This window comes from Hippoglossus stenolepis, chromosome 4 (genome assembly GCF_022539355.2).
Source record: "Hippoglossus stenolepis isolate QCI-W04-F060 chromosome 4, HSTE1.2, whole genome shotgun sequence".
Taxonomy (NCBI): Eukaryota; Metazoa; Chordata; class Actinopteri; order Pleuronectiformes; family Pleuronectidae; genus Hippoglossus; species Hippoglossus stenolepis.
This window is the reverse complement of record NC_061486.1, coordinates 14,046,828-14,069,139: the sequence shown is the minus strand read 5'-3', so window position 1 is coordinate 14,069,139 and position 22,312 is coordinate 14,046,828. Positions and strand designations below refer to the sequence as shown.

Genomic DNA, 22,312 nt, shown 5'->3' with positions numbered 1-22,312 from the left:
TCAAGAACAAAAAGTCAAATATGACCCTCGACGATATGTGGCGACCAAAAAACACCCATACTGCCTCCAAAAAGTTTAAAGTCAGATGTTTGCTCCTGAGTGAAGGTCGTGGTTTTAAACTCAGATTCATGAGCAGAGAATAAAAAACCCTTGATAAACAGCAAAAAATGTACAACTTTGAGGTAGATCAATTATGTTATACCTCCTCACTGTACTTATACAATGTATCAACAATATATGATATATATAGGACTTTTGTCATATTGCTATTGATTGAAATTATTATATTGTGATAGTTATTGATATTGTTCTATTCCCCAGCCCGACTATCAAGTTTTCTTGTTAAATAATTATTAGTCCCTAGACCGGGACTAGCAGTCACTACAGGGCACATCCTTACAAGTGATGTCTTCCCCTTTGACAAATGGGCACACAGTCTACATTGTGATGTTGACCACACAATCGATGTCCTTCACTGGCAGTACATGATGACAAAAAAGCAAGCAGTGATGTTTTTAGGCCAGAAACAATCACTCACCGGCGGGGGCAGGGCAAAGTGTCGTGCAATGAATAAACAGACACAAGGTCAAACACCAGCACACACTCAAACACAGGAAGGCAATAAGACGTCAGCTGCAAAATAGATGTTAACGTTACCTCATACTGTAAATAACATCAGGGGAATATGTGCGGTTTGTTATTCACTCTGTATTGAAGCTTTAAACTGAAGTTGAAGATTCACTCAAAATCTCAATGAAATAACAACAGCCCACAGCATCTGAAAGGTTCTTCTGGTGTAATTAAGATTTATTAGAAAATCGTTTTAAAAAATGTCAACGAACGTTATTCAATGACGTTTAAAAAAGCTCAATTCATTTCTTTATCAGCAATGCAAGTTAAGACGAAAACATGGATCGGTTTATGTGTGATAGGAACTTTCCCATTTCCCCATCTGGCAAAAACAGAGGAGGTAGAAAATGAGGCTTCGATGGCACAGAATGTTCATTGTTCTGCGTTAGGGCATGTCCTCTCCACACAGGTTTGCAGCAGATATGTGTGTGTTTTGGCAAACAGGAAACTTTGGCTGAATAAAATCATTACATCCAAGTTTTTACAGCATGAACGAAGGGCATTGTCTCGCAGGCAGATTAGAAGAGAGGATGCAGGGAAGTTAAACCAAAAGCTTTCCATGTGTGCCAGTAAGTGGGGAAATCAGTAACATGTCACACACACACACACACACACACACTCTCACACACTCTCACACACTCTTCTCCCATCATGACAATTCATCCCAAATGTTCAGGGAGAGGAAGAGGGAGGGATGGAAAGACCTTGCACGGAGTGAATGATGTCAATAACACACAATGCCTGAGGGGAGAGGGCTGGGTAATTGTGTGTGTATGTGTGTGTGTGTGTGTGTGTGTGTGTGTGTCTGGGGGGGTGCACTTGCTGCCTTACAGTTTCTTTTGTGTTTGCCTGCCTTTTGTGTGTGTCCATGGGTGGCAAGGGACATGCTGTCATGCTCCTTCAGCGCTGCCCTTGTGACAGACTGTGTGTACATGTCTGTGTGCGTAGATACTTTGTGCGTGCTCGGGTGTTTGTCTGTGAAATCCTGTGCGTGCCACTGAGACTGCGTGAGGCGGGTTGTGAGAAAACAAGTGCATGTCTGTCGGATGGTCTGCGTCCTGGGAGTTTGCTGGTTGTACGAACAGGACTCAGCAGTTGTGCCTGGTGTATCAAGTGTGTGTCAGTGTGCACATACTGTATGTATATGTACTTTCAGAGGACGGCATCTTGAGGGATATTTGTCTAAAAGGCTTTATTATATATAAAAGATAAATAATACAATAAATACTATTTTGAAACAACACGAAAATAATGTTTATCCTGATGATTTTGTTTTGCTTGTTACTGTCTCTCCTTCCTCCACATCACTGAAGGGACCTTCCTCTTGCCTTCTCTCACTGTGCTGCTTGCTTTCAGTCTGGGTAAGGTCCCCTCTCGCTGTTTCTCTTCACCCGACAACCCACCACCATTCCAGGACTCCACACTCTTCCCTGCTCCTCCTCCATCTGTGCTGCCCCTGCCTTTGTCTGTGTGAGCAGGGGAGGGTCGGAGTGTGTTTGGGGAGGTCGAGGAGCGGGTAAGAGGAGCCCGGCCTTGACTCTGGAGGTGGAAATGCTTGTTCCCCGGGGGTGCGTGTCTCTCTGTGGGGTTTGGAGGAGACCTGGTGGAGGCCTGATGAGACGAAGGGGAGCGCAGACCAAGGAGCTCCACCTGAGCTGCAGACAGAGCAGCGGTCAGCTCCTCCCTCTCCTGACACTCCCTCCTCACTGTCTCCTGGAGTAACGCCACCTGGAGGGAGTTAAAGGAGACAGAGAAGAAATACAATAAACTTCTCTTTTGTTTCAAACAAACCTTGTACTTCAATTTTTTCGAGGGCACTCATTGGCATACTGCATTCCCTGGTTCCTTGCCCAAACCAAAACCGAATTCTAACCCTAAAAATCAGGTCTTAACCTTCAAACAGTCCATTGAAAATGGGTCAGAAATTGAGGATCAGCCAACATGTCCTCACTCCGTAAGGTCTGGGCTCACAAACATATCTGTACAAGTGCACGAACACACACAAGCATCCACAAGAAGAGGATGACAGAAAGTTGGGGTTGAATTAGATAGAAACACTGAAGAAACAAACACACACACACCAGCAACCCCTGTCTAAATCAAGCATGAGTACATGAAGCCATCAATTCAAACTGGGAGCTACACATAAGGTACATCTGCAGTTTGACATAAAACTGTTTTGATCAAAATTGGCCGTGGGAGAACAGTTAGTTTATCTTCAAGCCTGCTGAGAAATAAAACCTTTTTCACAAAATCAAGTCTAATTAAAGAATTAAAAATAAATAACTCCTCTCACTAAGGCCCTTCTTAGCTTTCTTGTGACTTTTCATCCATGTCCTACCAATATGGCGCACGGCCATAAATAATGCTTACTGGCTCATTTAATTACAAACACATGCCTTTTGCATGGTTGATATTATTACAACCATGTGCTGTTTGATAACACGCATATGTTGTATGCATCCCAAAATGTTTGGAATTCAACAGACGCTTTATAGAAGATACAGACAGATTCCCGTTGGCAGTCTCCATGGACACCAAATGAAAATTACACTGCACAAATCACTGGCTCTCACAGTTGGCACATACGTGCGTGTTCAGCTTGGATAAAGGCTTCACTGCATTCTAATTCTATCACATTTTAAGAGAAGAGAGTCAGATCAGAAAAATGCATTTAATTATAACGACACTATTTAACAACAGAGGCTGAGGTCACAAATTAAAATGAAAGAATAATGATGAAATTAAAAAGTCAGTAAACTCAGTATTGGCAGAAACCTTTACAGCAATATCCACCTAAACATGATCCACGATGAACTACTGGACATTCCAGACCAAGTCAGCTGTAGAGAAAGTTAAATTGATAATGGTTGGGTTTTATTCTTAATCAATGTAACGTGTCATTTGTAAGATAAAGACAATTTTTGAGTGATCAACTGCAATGAAATCAAATCAGTTGGAAATGATTTTCTGCCCATTTTCTCCAGTTTGAAGAGAAATTATTAAGCTTGTGATCCAATACAGTGATCGTTTCACAGCAAGAAGGTTCCTGGTTTGAATCCCACTTCGGCCGGAGTCTTTCTGTGCAGAGTTTGCATGTTCTCCCCGTTTCTGTGTGGGTTTTCCACGAGTACTGTGTGTTCCTCCCACAGGCAGCACATTTAGAAACAAAGTGCGGTACAATAAAAGAAGACACCATAGTATCAGTAATTTGCTCCTGATCTGACATGAATCCCTGTTCACTGGCATGTAGAATGATTATAGGTTCAGGGAGGACCCACAACCACGTTTCCTCAATGTGAGTTATGGTGAGTAATGTGAGTTATGTTGAGTGTTTTTGAAGGTGGGGTGTGTACATTGATCTCACTACTGCCAGGTTCTAAAACACTGCATGCACATTATGTGTTGGACGACCACTTGACTTGTGGGTGTGTGTATGTTTGAGGTTTAAGGGAAATCCCCAGTAATGGACGACATACAGCACATGTGTGTGCGCTCGCGTTTTGCAGTTACGATTTGTGTATGGTTTTCCTTATGTGCGTCTGTAATTGTCAAAACATGTGTATGTTTTAATAGGGGCCTATATGCCACGATAGCCATTCCATGTGGAGTGTGTCACGCCTTGTGCCATATATACAATTATTGTGAGCGTGTGTGTGTGTGTGTGTGTGTGTGTGTGTGTGTGTGTGTGTGTGTGTGTGTGTGTGTGTGTGTGTGTGTGTGTGTGTGTGTGTGTGTGTGTGTGTGTGTGTGTGTGTTGCCCATGTGTTTGACTGTGTAGGAAAGACTTGGAGAGGGAGTCTCCTTCCTCCCGGTTTTTATGCAGGCATGTGTTAGATCCTATGTGAGTCTCTGTGTATGTGTGTGTGCATGCGTGCGTTGTCGTGCCTGCCAGTCTAGAGAGACAGTCATCATTAGGGGCTCCTAGTGAGAGCAGGATTACAGGGCTATTAGATGGAAGTCACACGCAGACCTACACAGACTCTACTTTTAATCTAACACTGCAAACCACAGTCCACTGGCAACACACACACATACAAACTATATGCACATGTGCAAAAAACCCTAATCAACATACAGTACATGTATGTAGAGATGATTACAGACTTGAATTTAAAGGGACGCAGCACAGCAAAATGCAGTGAATACATCTCCTGTACACACACACACACACACACTAGCATTAATATATGACCTTGTGTGTGTTTTGTGTGCATTGTGCGACCTTAGAGCTTAGCAGGAGGTTAAAGGTCAGGCGTCTTTTCCGCCAGACACAGTGACCTTTTCGTCTTGTCCCGCTTCATCTGCTACAAAGCCAGAGAGGGCGGAAGGAAGGGGGAGGGAGTCAAGACGAGACAGGGAGAGGCGGAGGGAGAGAGGGGGAGAGAGTAACAGAGATAAGGAGAGAGGGAGGGAGAGACAGGGACAGAACATAAAGGACGAGAGACAGAGAGAAAGAGTTTGGGTGCGGCAGAGAGAGAAAAACAAAAAAGCACTGAGGGAGTAGAGAGTCATTCAGAATGAATGGGGCTCTACCATTCATTGCATTCATTGTGTGTGTGTTTTCACTAATTTCTAAGTTAATCTCCACAAAGAGTTTCGGCTTTAGAAAACCTAATATAAGATTATATACTCAACCTTTTGAAGGTAATGTTAGGAGCTACTGTAGAGAAACGATAATGATGTATAATTCAAACACAATATGTATAACAACATAATGTAGTTGTATAAGTACCATTTTTACAGAGATGCTATTATCACTTGTAGAGAAGCTGTAAGACCATTTTCCTTCTTGAAGACGCGATCCAATTGACCAATTTTGACAGAATTAGATTTTTATAAACTGAGACCATGCAAGTTTGTCAGGTTCAGTATTTGTTTGTGGAGACGTCCTATGAGATACAAAGTTTAAGGACAAGAATAAAAAGAAAATGCAAAAGTGTCATTTAAACTCTGGGGTGTGGGGTACTTTGTACGGTAGTTTCTTTAAAAATATAAAAATATTGTTTACATTTATTTCAAGTCCAAAATGTTTTAGCTATTTCTATTTTTGACTTGTTTTAATTGTTGCTTGTGTTCTTGAAACCTGACTGAAAAGGCTTTAATGCTGCAACGGTATCCTGGCAACAGAGGGATATCACAAGGTCATGATCAAAACCTGATTATCTCTAGCCAACGCACACACACACACACACACACACACACACACACACACACACACACAGATCAATACAACTTTTATAAAGAAGATAATGAATTAGATAAGAAGAGAGATTGTAAGAGACAGAAATGAAGAACAAGAAAGAAAGAGAAATACAAAGAAAGAAAGATAATCTAAAGGGATTATACTGATCGATCTGCTCTCAACCTACAGAGGCAGCGCAGTAAAGAAAATGGCCTCTTTAAATGAGTTGAGAAAGAAAAGACGGCAAAGGGTGGTGGGGGAGGAAGGTGCCATGTTGAAGGTCCATGAATGACATAAAAGAGTATGTCAGCTGTGAAATTGGCACCAGGGCACCTTGAACTGGTCGAACCTCCCTGGACATGCGCTCTGAGGCTGTTAAAGAGACAGAGCGTGGACAAAAAGGGAAGCCTGTCTCACTGCAGTGATACATCACTGGGCTGGATAAGAAAGAGGGAGGAGGAGGAGGAGGAGGAGGAGGAGGAGGAGGAGGTGATTGAGTGATGTGAAGAAGATGGTAGGCACTGATCTGTCTCAGTGACCTTTTCTAGCCTCTTAATCATTCCCATCTCTCATCTCGGTCGAGTTGACTTGTGTATTGACAAAACATCCACCTTCTTTTTAAGATTTCAGATTTAAAACGAATATTTTAAATTAATCCTAACTGTCCGCTGATATCTTCCTACGAGGCGCATTCACGGACCCTCGGACACACTACGTCCACTAGTTTAGCCACTTCCAGTGGACTTTTAGGCTTAAAACCCGGTGTGAAAGCAACAAACATTTTACAGTTAATGTCCCACTCAAGTAGCTTATTAAACCCTTTAAAATATCCTTTGTGCCTCAAAATTACATATTTAAACACATGCTCTCAAAATGTCTGAAATGTAACTACACCTTTGTAACTCATTTCATGACTTGGATCTATGAATATGCTAATGTCGCTCTTGTTCCTCGTCTTCCCACCCTCACAGCGCCACCTGCAGTTGAGGAGCCTTTTCCAGCTACTCGGCGCCACCCATAAGTTGACAGGATTGGTTTCTTAGGCTTGTGACATCACAAACTCTTGTGGCCTGAATCCATTTTTTTCACAATGTTCGGGTGGAAATACTCAGCCATGGCGTTGACAGCTTATTTCACTCAAAATATATCATTCATCAAATAAAACGATTCTATTTTAACTTTCTGCAATAACCGCATATATAAAACGCGTATATAATTAGTATAATATATAACATATAATACCTCATTAAGTAATACACATTCATTTATTCACATTCATTGGCAAAGTCACTCATGCTCATTACGGTGATGCTGGCCTTCCTGTTCCAATTTTCGCCTTGCTCACAAAATGGGCATCCATACTCTATTTCATTGACTCCCACACACACACAAGCACACACGCACGCACGCACACACTGAGCCACCCTTCCATTGCTTCCTTCCTCCAGGCTCTACAAATATACACCCCATCCTGCTTCTCTGTGTACTGCCTCCTTCTTTTCACGTTTTTGTTTAACACTTTAATTCATCTCCATTTGGATGGTGCAGCCACAGAAATCCACCACTGCACCTGCACTCTGCTGCCAAACCAAATATGAACTCTGTCTGTCTCTTGTGTCTCTCCCTCTTTCTCTCCATCTCAAACTCTCTCACTCGCCTACTTCTGCAGCGACCACACTCACACAAACACACACCTACTAAATTTGATCCAGCTCTGCTTGAATGGCGCTGGCACGGAAACACACCAGTAGAATATGTAGAGCAAATGCAAATCTATCCCTGTTCCAACTTTCACAGTGACAAAGTTCTCTTCTTATTCTGGTGAGGACAAACTAGACGCACACACACCTCTTCTAGTAGTTCAGCATTCCTCTCATTTGTCAGCTTAAGTTCGCTCAGCTGTAGTGCCTCCTGCTGTTGGGAGAGCTGTAGCTGCTGATGTGTCTCCTCCTCTCTCCTCCTCCTCTGTTCAACTTGTGTCCTCCTCTCCTCCTCCCTGCTCCTCCTCTCCTTCAGCAGCTCCTCTTTTAGTCCTCCCAGCTCCTGCTCTCTCTGCTTCAACTGGAGAAGAAGAAGAAAAGAAAAAATCTCTGGATATTTACATGTTTGATTTAATTACGTAACTATTTATGTGTTTTGCCAAAGCTGTTAAATGTTTTGAGACTTTCATAAATGTATTAATTCCTAAAGTCGCAATATCTAAATACCAGCAGGAATTATGCTTTTTGACTTTTTTATTTTTACAGTGACTTTTGCAAAACTTTACCAGACCTCAAGGGTTTCTGTGTCATATTCTTTATGCAACATGTTTTCTGTTACCTCGTTGACATTTCATACAGAAAGCCAGTGGTAGTCATGCAGTGCCAGACTCTGAGACTGAATTGGAATTCTCAATCTCAAAAATGTGTCAACCGTCCCTACTGTGTTTTGGCTGTTACTCATGTCGTTAGCGATTATACTGTGGGTGGATATATGTTTCAGGGTGTGGATACCAGCAGGAAACCGTTTCCCCGAATGCGTCATTATTTTCTGTTGTCTCATCCCCACCGTCTGGATTTTAAGTCAACTTCTCTGTGTCTATCTTCCTTCTTTATCACCTCAGTACAAACAGAGACAAACCACAGCGTCATCCACACTGTCTGCAGGGGTGTGTGTTTTTTCAGTGTGTGGTTTCAACGATGTGCAGGGTTTTTAAGGGAATTAATCACACAAATACACAGAAGCAGAAATACAGACTTATCAGACAGGTATTACACACACAAACTAAACTCCAGAACTTCACGGACAGGATAAGACATAAGCTGTGTTCAGACATGGACTCCGGAAAATGTTCTCGAAAAAGGCAGCAGGACATTATGCTGGTCAGACAAAAACAAATGGAACATTTCCGGGACATTCAGGTGAGGGGTTGTGCCTGATAGAGCCGGCAGGAGGCAGGACATGACATTCTGCAGTGGAAATCACATGCAGCACATAGACAACGGCATCAGTCCTTATCGCCAAATGGTCTTAAAAAACATCTTTGTCTGCGTCTTCTACGAGTGTGAAACCTCTTTTTCATATTCGAGATATTTGTATTCTTCCACTTCTGTGTTCGTTATGTTTTGGAAACATCACCAACAAACCCATTAGCTCAATGCGAATTTTCTGGACATTTTCCAGCTGATTTTTAAAATGGGCTAACCGAGCTATTTCTGGATGTTTTACGAGGAGGCTGTCAGGAAAAAGACTGGAAAATGTGAAAGGCTACTTATTCGTACATTGCGTTCTCACATTCAGCCCCTCGAGATAATTTCAGGGAAATGTCTGGAGTTCAGTGCATTTCTAGAATGGCTGTAGAGAACTGGGAAGTGTGACAGACCACAAAATAAAAGAAGAGAAACAAACAAGTCAAGTGCATTACGACACTAAGAGGTATGGACCTTCTGCTGAAGCTGCGTGCTGTCTCGTTGGTAATGTAGAAGCAGCAGTCGGTTCTTCTCCCTGTCGATGGTCATCTCCAGCTCCACCTCCCTGCGAAACTCCTCCATCTGCTCCCTCAGCTGCAATGCACTCTGGGTCCTCTGCTCTTCCAGGGTAGCAGCCAGCTACAGAATCAAAAGATGAGGAAAAGAGATACATTAACACATGAGGCTGAGTGTGTGTGTTCATTCTCACACACAATACTGACAATGTAACCACACACGTATGGTCCTGCTATTCAAACACTTTGTCTTTGAGAATGAAGCAATACAAATTTTACTTTCCATCATCAGAAACATTTGTGTTTATATGGTATGTAAACTCAAAGCAGGCGCACAATCTAAGGTCTGTCTCTAATTCTGAATCCTAAAAGAGACTGTGAAGTGTTGATTTCTTCATGATATAAACAGGAAGGAGGAAGCTCACAAAGTTTTGTGGAACATGAAGTGCTGAGAAAGACAGAAGGAGACAGCAGCGGTGTTTCAAACCTCTAGATACAAAACACTCACGCGACCGGAAAATGTCAACAATGAAATCCTGTTCCGTAGTTTAAAAAATAAAAAGATTTAGCATTGCTCTCCAACACTCTTAAAACACATCAGTGCCTCTGTAAACAAATCTTATCTCAGAAGAAAGGCTGTCCTACCCACATTCTAACTCTAACCTCAACAAGACACTTGACAAATGTGTTATTGTTCCATGTTGCATTACATGTCATTGTTGCTGCGAGCTCCAAATAGAAAAGCCTTAACCCTCTTTATGATATATGAGCTGTTTATGTGACGCTTTATCAGAGTAGGACAATGCCAGCCGTGCGACTGGCCTTGTCATCACACTCAAACGGTCACGGTCAAAAATTGAATTGTTGGGTAAATACATCACCAGCGTTGTCTCTTACAAGAGTGAGGCCGAAGCTGCGTGTGACATATTTTTATTCAGACTTGGCCAGGGCCACCCAGTTTTCCTTCCACCAACACAACAGATCCGACAAACTGAGAGTTAGTGCCATGGGCTGGGATCATTGTGGCTGTGTGTATGTGTTTATCTCTGTGCATGTGAATGTGTGTGTGCATTTATGCGTGCAAGTGTGAAGAAAGAGAAATAATGGGTGTGGGTGTCAGAGAAAAAAACAGAGTGGCGTGTGAAAATGGGTGTATTTCTGCCTGTGTGTGTGTGTGTGGGTGTGTGTTTAGCGTTTGAGGGACTGTACGAGAGACTAAGATTGCGTGCTTGCGTGCGCTGGCTCAAATGAGAAAACACAACTTCCTCTTTGCAGGGTGAATGTACGCGTGAGGAGCTTGGATGGCGTGTGTGTGTGTGTGTGTGTGTATGAACACAGCTGCCGTTTATATTTGAAAAGCACACGAGAGTGACCACTTCCTTTCTATGTGTATGAGTCAGGAAGCCCAGAATGAACAATAACCTGTATGGACGTGTGTCTGGAAAACGTCCCAGTGCATAAATCAGTCTGTAGTACTTTCTTTATTGTGTGTGTTCATCTGTCATACAGCATGTACTGTGAGTATATTACAGCATGTTTGGTACTTGTTTTGGTCTGGAATATACTAGAATAGAGTAGGGTGACAAAAATGCTTGATGACATGGTGGGTTTGTGAGGTAAATCATGTAAATAGGGTTAAAGTTAAATGTGTTTTTGCAGAACTGGGTCAGTGGTTAAGATCAAGTGCATGTCACAGAAAAACGCAATGCTCAAACAGAACTGAAGATGACAGGTTTTACTCTCTCGGCTTTAGAGAGTCATATACTGTCGTGATAGCTTGTGCCTACTAGTATCACAGATTCCTTACACTGTGGTTTGCATAATGTAAAAAACGCTAGTGAATTATTGAGGGTACATCAACTGAAAATACTTGCAGACAGAGTAGTCTTGTTTCTTGAGTTGGCACCATAATGTATCGACTAATTCCACAAACGTCTGTGTGTCTGTATGTGGAACACGAACCGTTCATCCTATCGGCTTCACACGGCATGAGTATTGTAAATTTGGCGGAGAAAGTACAGTGCCGATTTTGGTGTGATTTGGAAAAGCAATACGTTCGATACTGTAGTGTAGCAGTCAGTGGGGGCAGGGCAGTGTGTCTTTAGCATGTGGACCGAGTTAAACATGTCTTCTTGTACGTCCTCAGATAAACTACAGCAGTGGTCGGCAAATGATTCAAAAACGTCCGCCAGATCATTTTGATATTTAAATATATATTGAGTCTGAAGATTGTGTCGATTTAATAACTTTTAGTATAAGTCCTCACTGATTGTTTCTTGAACGTATATATACCTTTCAATTAATGCTGACGTACCTATCAATAAAATCACTAGAAATAAAGCACCTCCTTTTCTTATACTCAAATTAATTCATAAAAAAAAGGTAGAAAAGAGACAGGAACAAAAGTGATTTAATTTTATTTATTTTTCGGTTGTAATGTTCAACTAAATCTAAGTGACTCTTATCGCCTGACAGTCAGAGACACACAGTTTGACTAATAAAAGACAGCTTGGTTCTGACTGTGTGTGTGTGTGTGTGTGTGTGTGTGTGTGTGTGTGTGTGTGTGTGTGTGTGTGTGTGTGTGTGTGTGTGTGTGTGTGTGTGTGTGTATTTAGTTTATCTGGTGTTAAACAGACTGGTGGTTTTGGAGCCTCATAATCTTATCCACATTGTGTGTGTCGGGATCCTCCCAGTTAAACTCCTCTGAACTGTGACAATGGTTTGGATTCTGTCCTACACGTCTGTTTACATCAGCACACTGGAACTAAACGTCGTAAACCGATACCCCACAGTCACTGAGCTTGTGAGTGGCGTTTTGATTTGTTTGAGTTCATCATGCATAATTAAAGCATGACATCTACAGACTGTATAGCAGATATCCAGTTACACAAAGCCAGTAGATGATGCTGATAAGATTTTGGTTTAATTATTAAGATTGCTGGTCATGTATTTTTGTAGCTGATCCAAATCCTCAACTGACTGACCAATATTTATTTTATTATACTTGTATGATTACTTTCAGCTCACAATAATCACAGATTCCAGTATTTTAAACTAGAACTGAGAAGAGGGCCTACCTTCACCAAGGCCCTACATTCCCCTTGAAATCAATCAAGCCGCACCAAATTGCACACATTCATAGATATCAGTCCCCGACAAGGTTTTTTCATCAATAACCATGTATAATTAGGTCAAAAAATGCCCTATTTCGTTATGTTAAATGTTCATCTTGGCGCATGTCGCAGTTTCGTGCATCCGTTTAGTAGTTTTTGCATAATCTTGATAATCTTGGTAAATAAAGAGTTGGAATAGATCAAGCATCCTGTCAATAGTGTAAACTGAAAAGTATTTATCAGCCTGGGGGCATACTTTCAGAGTTTGTTATTGTTGTTATTACCACAGTTGTATTATAATTAGTTGTAATAATGTAAACGTTAATACTGGTAAAACGAATTACCTTTGAAGCCAGTTGCTGCCTGCAGTCGTCCTCCATCTTTTCCAGGGTTCTGCCATGGGAGTCTATCAATATGTCTCTGTAAACACAAGGGAACCTTTGTGAATACTTGGGGCGCAAACACTGAAGCATTCATTCATTCGGATCTGTTTTGTAATGAAAATGATGTGCTATGCCCCAAACTTCAATGTTTATCTCTTTATCTGAATATATCTGACAACATCAAACTTCCACTGTGTAGTGGGAAGATAAACATGGCATCGGGTCAACAGCAGCATCTGAAACCATGTTTAAAAAGCAGCTGCCCCCTGGCTGAATCAGTCACTCCTTTCCTTTACAGCAGAGGCAAACACTCCTCCATCTGTCTCTAGAATCATTAGCACTCTGCTGTAATTGCCTTAAGATTGGTCCATATGAGACAGACGCTCAGTCACTGTTGGCTTCTGGAGTAAATTAAGGGACCCAGGCACAGACAGAGAGAGGAAATTCATTAAAAAAAAAAACATCACTATATCCTGACGTCAAATACAAAATCAGAGAAACAGACGCACAAAAATGCAGCAGCGACACAGACAGATATGAAATTTTAGCGTCAGACGAGACACGTGAGACTGCCTTTAACCATTTCAACAGTGCAGCACTTCCTGCGGTTGAATAGATAAGTGAGTGCGCCAACATCACGTCACATCGATATCTGTCACGAGCTAAAAAGCTCTGATAATATTTACACATGCTTCTTTTTTGATGATCGTGTCAGGATGTCAGGTTGCATAACGAATATTTAACAAGAAAACTCCCAGCAGTCCCTGGGGAAGCAGAGAGGCGGGTGAGGAAGGAATAGGAAACATCTGAGACAGTGAGAAAGGAAGAGCGTAAAGAAGAAGGGAGAAAGAAAGAAAGAAAGAAAGAAAGAAAGAAAGAAAGAAAGAAAGAAAGAGTAGTTGGCATCGAGATAGCTAAAAGCGGAATATTTCATTGGTTTGTTGATCTATGTCAAAATATAAAATTTCATTTCAGCAGCTGGTCGGACTAATAAGATGTGAAGGATGAAATAAAACTATGTCCAGTTGGAGACAAGAAGGGGAACGTATCATTTATTACCAGTGTTTATACAGTTAGAGTTTAGAGCATAATCTCTATAAGCACATTCTGTTAATATGCAGAATCTGAAGGCGAGGGACAAGATTTGTGGATCTGGAGTCTTCTGGTTTCCATTTCAACCACGTTTAAACAGACTTTGGTTGCCTGTAAACAGAGCAAAAGAGGTGGAACACATTGACAAAAATCCATCAGTTATCAGCTTTAAAATGTTTTGGGTGATAGCTGATGGGCTCCGAGATTGAAGAAGGCAGAACAGGCTCACAAACGCTGTAAGCATTTAATAGCATTTTTAACATTTCTATATCAACATTCCCTTCTTATACACCAAAGTGGTATACAGTATACAAAACAAACAACATACACAAATATACAGACATTTAATTGTGTAAAGCGTAAGTCTGTGTGAGCCGTGTGTGCATTTACGACTCTGACTCTGTGTGTATCTGATCGTGGAGCAGATGATCTGCAGTATAATAAAGAGCAGCAGCTACATTCCATCTCTTCCTAGTCGGGGCAGACACAATATTATTCACTCCACTGGCTCTGGCTAATCACATCAGCCTACTCACCACACACACACACACACACACACACACACACACACACACACACACACACACACACACACACACACACACACACACACACACACACACACACACACACACACACACACACACACACACACACACACACACACACATAGAGGGGGAAGCACAAAAATAGATGCAGACAGACAGCCATGCATGAATGCTCCCCAAGAGTTGCAGGTTTGATGCCAAGATCTGACTCCTAAAGCTCATTTAAATGTGTTCCAGCCCTGTTAAAGAATCGGATTTGGTGAGTAGATATAAGCTTAAAAAAAGGGCTGACACTGTCAAACACGCATTATGAAGCTGCCCACCAGAATGAAAACATGTCTCATAGATGTGTTTGTCCACCACATGACTGAGATAGGGACATTTTTTGTTTTTTGAGTCTAAACTGCTCTTAAGCAGTGGTTTTGCAGTTAAGTCTTAGCTGGTGAAAAACCCAGGAAGTGAGGATTATTTTTATGAAGCCGAAGCCTTTTTAATATGTAACAAACTGCTGATGCATACAGCGTTTGTGTGTGTCTGTCTGTGTGAGTGTGTTTAAGTGCTTAAGTGTTTGTGTCCCACTGTCAGATATAATTCCGCTTCTCTGATTATCAAAAAAAGTAGACCCCTGCGAAGGTAGTGTACCAGAAGTTTTAACGTCAACTTTGAGCCTGTCTGTGTGCACGTGTATGTGTATGCGTGTGTGGGCATGTGTGTGTGTGTGTGTGTGTGTGTGTGTGTGCCCTGGGGAGCATGAGCGTGCAAATTCAGCCCTCAGAAGGAGGTCTGAGGGGATTACAGGGAGGAACGATGGGAAAATCTGGGAGCACTCTCTCATTCGCTCACACGCCAGGCTGCTTTTAAGGACAGGCAAGTGTGTATGTGCACAGTGTATGTTGTGTATCTGTGTGTGTGTGCAGCGTGAGAGGCTGCTACCTCATCAAAAGGCACATTCCATTTTTCCACTTTATGCTGATACAATCTTTGTGTGCTCACGCAGACAGAGGAGGCTGACTCTATATCCAAACGATGTCCGATGTTTTACAGCCAAGCTCAAGGGCAACTTCAATTATATTTTATTGTGTATGAATCACAGACTGTATACATCTCCACTTCCTCCCACTATCCAGAAATGAAGCCATAATACCCTGAATACAAACGCTGCCATCTTCTGATTTGGAGCCAGTCTGGACAAATGGAGCTGCGGTATCTAAATCCTGCCGATACATGTGCTCGACCAATTGTGAGTCAGTTTCAGCTGTCAATCATGATGTTTTATTCTGTTTTTGTAGCATCAAATAACTGATTAAAACCAAAGTTACTGGAGAAAAGGACACCTACATCGATGTGATAACAACGACCTTAAATGACAGAAACAATCTTTGAGAAAAATGTATCTAATGTATACTTCGATTTTTTCATTTGGTCCATGTCCCATCCACTAACATGGAGGAGGCAAGGTTTATGAGTCACACTGCAGTCAGCCCCCAGGTGACTTCACTTTTGGAGAGCTGTCATATCGTTCATCTTTATATACAGTTTATGATAAGAATCAATGGCAGGAATCTGCGCTGACGTCCACGTTTCTCCACCTGGAGAGATGATCAGGATTTTAAAGCCAGTAATCTCCTCACACTCGCCCATGTTTTCAAGGCAGGAACTCTCTTTTGACATGTGAATTTACAGCAAAGGCAATTTATGACAAGTGAATAAAAACAACTGAGAGCCACAATAAAAGTAAAGACCCAGACGAGTATGATATAATACTTTCCACTCTGGAAAGTAGAGAAAAATCTTGAAATTATAGAAACAGAGGAGAGGGGGAAAAAAGAGAGCTGTAAACACAGCTGAGGGAAGTGACCTATAGATGAATGGTTGATCTTTCCTTTTCTTTTATTAGTTTTTAATAGCGTAAAGCCTCAGGCCTTAAACCTCTTCTCTGTATACGGACAGACAGAAGGGAGAGTTTTTGAGATCATAACTTCTGTCACGAAATAACATTCCTCCGCTGCTTGAAACCACTTGAAACAAGTCCTCTCACATTTAACAGATGGATGAGGAGCCGCACAGATACTCCTGACCTCTCTTGACTTTTAAATCTTTTACTCTCTCCACTTTCTGCCACTTTCACTCTTTTTTCCCCCTCTTTTCCTCTCCCGCTCTGTCTCTCTGTTTTTAACTTTGTGTCAGTTATACTGAATCAAGTTCGCCTCTATGTGTGTGTGTGTGTGTGTGTGTGTGTGTGTGTGTGTGTGTGTGTGTGTGTGTGTGTGTGTGTGTGTGTGGATCATGTGCGGCCCCTGTGACCCGGGCTGTGTGCGTACGAGAGCCAGACAGTGTGTGAAGTAACCACTGCAACCACAGTAACAGTCTCCGTCCCTCCGCCCTGCAACAATCCCTTGATCCGTGCCTCCCCTCATCTCTCTAAATCCCCTCCTATAGCTTCCCGGCCTGGATCTCTTCAAGTTTATCCCTCTTTTTGACCATCATTTATTCCTTTTCCTCTCCCTCTCCCTCCATCTATTCCCTCATGTGTTCCTTTTTTCCTCTGTCCCACAACCCCACCAAACCTCACTCCCACACAGACCTGGGGAAACTATCGCCTGCTGGACACAAAGATTGTCTTTTCACTTCTTAACTGGTTTTCATCAAAATCATCAATTTTAATAACTGCGTGTCTCAGTCGAGCTATATGGGGGAAATGATCCTTGTTATTGTAACCAAGTGACCTTTTTCACAGCAGTAAGCGAATTTAATCAAAGTTGGTCAGAGAGGGGAAGTAATGAAGTATAAATACTTTGTTTCTGATACTTAAGTCGATTTTTCAGGCATCTGTACTTTACGTGAGTATGACTTTACAACTGAGGTCATTTCAGAGCCGTACAGGCTTTACTTGAATAGTATCTGTAGTATAGTCCTTACTTGAATAAAGAACGTGTGTACTTTTGCCTCCTCTGAGGTTGGTATTATACAACTGTCCCTCATTTAAAAAAAAAAAAACATCCATCCAGAAAGACAGATTTAACTCATAATTTGATTTAATTCAGCTAAAAAGTATTTACATCAGTTCATTCTTTGTTTAAACTTTTTAATTTGATGTGGTAATTTTTAATTCAAAGGAATATAGTGTTAACTCTTATTCTTTAATTATATAAACTTAATACACTTGCTTTATAGCAGAACATAAAGCAGAATTATCAAGTGTTGAATTACCTCATTAACCTAGCACATGCTGAATAAGCTATTGTGACTGCTTTGCCAGCAACTTACAACTATCTGGCTGGCTAAACACCTGACTTAAGCAAAAAGCAGATAGTAGATTAATTATTAAATGAACACGGAGCAGGAATAAAGCTATACTTTATCTTCCCAGAACCTCCTATTAGAGAAAAACAGCTTTAAAGCCATGTTAACCCATATTAACCCTGCAGTGAGCTTATTACACAAGTGATATATCCTCCGCATGAAATGTGTTTTTTACTGTGCAAAACAATTCACCACAGTTACAGTGGTATTACACAAACAAGTCCTTGAGGGCAGAAAGACAATGCTTGTTTTTAGCGAGTTGTTGCAGCAGAGGGGTTTGCACAGGGTGATGATCAGTGGCAGGGCGCTACAGTGGGCAGAGAGTGTGTATGGGGGATCTGTGACGAATGGCACAACAGAGGTCAGGAGGGGACAAAGATAGAATCAGATGAGAGAGAGGAAAAGCACGGGGAACAGTGGTGAGAGGGCACACGCTGTAGAAGTAAATCTGTGTGAGTGTGTAGGAAAGAAAAGTGTACGAACGAGGGGACAATCCTTTCATGGGTCACTGAAGATCAGTGGAAGCGGTCAAATCTCTAAACTTAATGCTCGCTGAATAAAAAAAGCCATTATGTGCGAGTATGTGTGACTATATGTGTGTATGTGAGAATTCTTTATAATCAGGACACAAAGTGAGTACAGTCGAGTCAGTAATCCATCTTTTTCTTTGAGCCTCTCTGAATATCAGAGGAAAGGACACTTAGACACACACTCACACACACGCACACACATACACTGACCATTAGATGTCCAACAACTGATCTCAGTTCAGCTGAGGACGCCTCATAGAAGCTGCACGGTAACAGCTGGCCTGGGTGTTTCTTTGTGTCCCACAATACCACCGATATTCATTCAAATAATGAGATCAAATGGAATAATGGAACTATTTCAGCCTGGGGGCGGCACAGTGGTACAGTGGTACTAATACCTAACAGCGAGCTGGGTCTTTCTGTGTAGAGTTTGCATGTTCTCCCCGTGTCTGTGTGGGTTTTCTCAAGGTACTCCAGCTTCCTCCCACAGCCCAGAGATATACAGATTGGAGTTAGGGTAAATGGAGACTTTAATGCCCCCTTTCCTCTGGTGAAAAATCCACTAACACCCACTAACATCTGGCTTTTGTCTGCAATGGGAATTGGCATTCACTCCCGGTCATATGATTCTGCAGTAGACACAGGTTTCGGCTCCAGCTTCAATCCGCAGTGACACCCGGGCGCTGCTGCACAAATATCCATGAAGGTTTGTGTACTTATTGTTTTTTTACATCTTGGGAACTACATGCAACAGTGATTTTTTTGTCTTTGTATCACGCAACACTGGCAAGACAATGAAGTGCGAGGGCTTCTCTGTTTCGGGGGCGCTTGTGACGTCCAGAGTGACGCACCAATGGAAAAAAAAGGCAAACTTTACTAGCCATGGGAATGGAGTCAATCCACTTTTTTAGCAGGTTTACCAGCGTTCAAACAACTTGCAAATACCCACTCATTTTGGTGTAAAAAGGGTAAATATTGACAGCAGGTCGGAAGAGGAGTGCGAATGGTTGTTTATATGTTGGCCCTGCGATTCACTGGCAACCTGTCCAGGGTATACCCTGCTTCTCGCCAGATGTCTGCTGAGATTGGCTACAAGAAAAGGGTTAAAATCAACAGACGTTTTCTCCAATGACCAGCAAACACTATCCATCATAAGACGGTGATGTCATGCTACACTCCCTGCTGTTCCTCCAATGTGATAGAAAGGAGACAGAATCGTGACTTGGACTGTACGAAGCGATACAGGTCTTTTTGATGATGAAAAACACACATGGGAGAGACAACCCCCAGGGTTGAGAAAAGATGTGGGGTGGAGCGGTTCTTATGAGAGTCCAACTCCACAATGGAGGTCATAGGCTGCAGTGGTGTGCCATAAAGTTATATGATATATACTTCATACACAAATATATAAATCTGGAATGTATTTGGCCCGCCAGTACATTTTTTGCAGTGCAATTTATTACTTGGAGAAGCCAAAGTTGAAGAAGGAAATACGACTTTTTTGTGTTTCAATCTTTCATATTTGGAAGTTAGGGGTTTGACCGACTACAGAGAAACAGGAAAGAACAGTCTGAGGCTAATAAATAACAGGCACTTCTGACATGTTCTAAAGAATTTCTCATGCTTCATTTTTTGACTAATTCAGAATTGTCTTTTTCAGATGTTACAACATCCACATTTTGTTGTATTTAAAGCTGAATGTGGCTTTAAACGCAAATAAGGTGTGTGTATAACAGCACTGTCGACCCTGAGGTCCAATCAAGGACATTGAGTCAGTGGGATGAAAAAAGAAAACGAGATAAAGTATTGACACGGATAAACAACCCTAAATGCAAGCTGGGCACAGTTCCCAACTCTCTATTAGATCTACACTCCCTCTGCACTCATGGAAAGGATGTACGCCTTTGGCTTCGCACTGACAAGCACACATACACAGGATTCCTGCCTGTACTCACCCCATGTCCTCTTAGACACAAAGGGGTTGTAAATATTTAGAATTAGAACAAAACAGTCTGTTTCCCAACCAGGGATTTAGGCAGCTGAGCTTGTCGTTTCACTGTTGAGAAAAGCAAAGCACTGCCAGAACTGCACTCATACTGGTTCCCAATGAGCTTTAACCGTTCAGTACATCAACACCAAGCAGTAAATTTAACATTTTAGTTAAAACCTTGCAGTATCTTCCCAGTTTGAGATGGGTTTTGATGGATATGAGAAATTAAGTGAAAGTTCAGTCAAATGCACTGTTCCTCTTTCTCTAGGCTCCACTTGCTCATTCTCTCTTTTCATCCAATCACAGCCTGACACACTCACCATGAGCCAATCACCTGTAAGCCGTCATTCAGCTAGTAGTTCACTGACGGACCCACCTTCACCCCTGCACCACCTCAACTCTGGATGCTGTGCCATCTCCCTTCAATCGTCCAATCAGAAGCCTTCATAACACGACATAGGACTGTTTCCATGGTGTTCTACTTCCCACTGGCATCCAAGCACCAAAGTCTAGTCCTCTTGTTCACAATAAATATATTTCATTCAAATTTACTCATTCGCCTTTGTTTCTCTATGAGTCGCTCTTGGTTGATGTCCAGTACACCAAACTCAACTGTGTCTTCCATTAGTGACTGAGTCACTGCTGACTCATAGTTTATCCGTCTCATCTTTAACTGTTTTACAAATAAGTGGCTGTTTCAATTCCTTCAGGAAGCATTGGTTTGTCTACTAGTCTATTATCATACAAATTCTGGGGTTAAACCACTTGTCAGGGTATGAGTAGTTTAATGTTTCTTTTGGGATGAGTGGTTTTGAAAAAGCTTTTCTACATGTTGACAAGATTTGACATGAGAGAAAAAGGCAGAACTACACTAAGAGAGGATGTTACAGAGCAGAACAGATGTCAATATCTTTACCTTTCTTTCCTCAGCTCTCTCGTTTCCTGCTGGTCCTTCTCCAGGGCTTCCCTCAGTCGTGCCACTTCTTCTTCTGCTGCGCAATACTTCCGTTTTGTTTCTTCCTGTCTCTGTTGCCACGATGACAGCTGCTCCTGTATGGTGTCGCACCTTTGTTGGCATGATAACCACCTCTCGTGTTTCGCCTCCAACTCATCTTTTAACCTGTCGAACAGATGCAGTAACACATATAGTTACTATTGTGGAGGAATCTTCAAGAATGGAGAGCATGTGTACGGATTTTTTGAACAAACACACAAATAAAATACCTTGTATATTAAAAAAAATGTAACACTTGGTGAATATGAAAGCATGTAGGCTAATACAGTACATGTTGTAGCTGTACAGTTGTTTTGTATATATTTTGGTTTGTCCCTGTGTAAAATCAAGAGACAGGAAAGCGATAGAGATATGTTTGTATAAAGTAAAAGAAAGAGATGAACTGAGAGAGAAGAAACAAATTCTTATCTCATCTCTCCTCCATACGTTAGCAATGAAAATTAGATGAAGAGGAAATTAGCTGGAACCAATACAGTATCAGTGTCTTTGTGGTTGATATTCTAGTAGTTGGTACTTTTGTTTTAGGTCGACACACTATATGAAGATAGACAGAGAGATTCACTGAAACCATTCTAAGAGGGTGAAAGTGAACAAATTCACAATCCATTCGACTTAAAAGCAGCAATTTCCGATATCATCTGAGTTCTCAGCAGCAACCAAAGCTTTTCAACCACATAAACATTATCATCGAGCACGCATGCTCTCAATACTTAGACAATTTCAAGAATTGTTGTCTCCCATTACAGTTTTTGTCAGCTATGAGGGAGGCTGCCCCCCCCCCCCCAACCACCTCCTTAAATCTCATCCCTGTTGAAATAGCCTCCACCCCCCCAGTGGAGTGCTATCACATGTTGAGCTGTATAGGAGCCAGAGGGTGAGATCAGAGACTGCTGTGTGGGCAGGGAAATAAATCGACAGTGTAATTGAACACACCAGGCTGCCAGGGGCTTAGACAAAGAATACCAGCAGATACCATGTGAAAAAATACACACCCTACATACATCTTACGCCTGCATGGAAAGATGAGAGGCCCCCTGTGTGTGTCTGTCTGTGGGTGTAC

The 22,312-nt window shown here is 41.9% G+C and overlaps 1 protein-coding gene across 2 annotated transcripts in view; it reads right to left on the bottom strand.

Moving 5' to 3' along the window:
- Positions 1–826: 826 nt before the first annotated feature.
- The window catches only part of lekr1 (leucine, glutamate and lysine rich 1), a 76,373-nt gene continuing 54,887 nt past the window's right edge, over positions 827–22,312 (bottom strand). For both annotated transcript variants that reach the window (XM_035155423.2, XM_047339713.1), the window contains exons 8-12: positions 21,154–21,357; positions 12,736–12,811; positions 9,238–9,402; positions 7,664–7,876; positions 827–2,358 (exon numbers count right to left, since the gene is read on the bottom strand). In XM_035155423.2, coding sequence (XP_035011314.1) covers positions 1,912–2,358; positions 7,664–7,876; positions 9,238–9,402; positions 12,736–12,811; positions 21,154–21,357 — 1,105 coding nt within the window. In that variant the 3' untranslated portion in view covers positions 827–1,911. The remainder of the gene's footprint in view (positions 2,359–7,663; positions 7,877–9,237; positions 9,403–12,735; positions 12,812–21,153; positions 21,358–22,312) is intronic.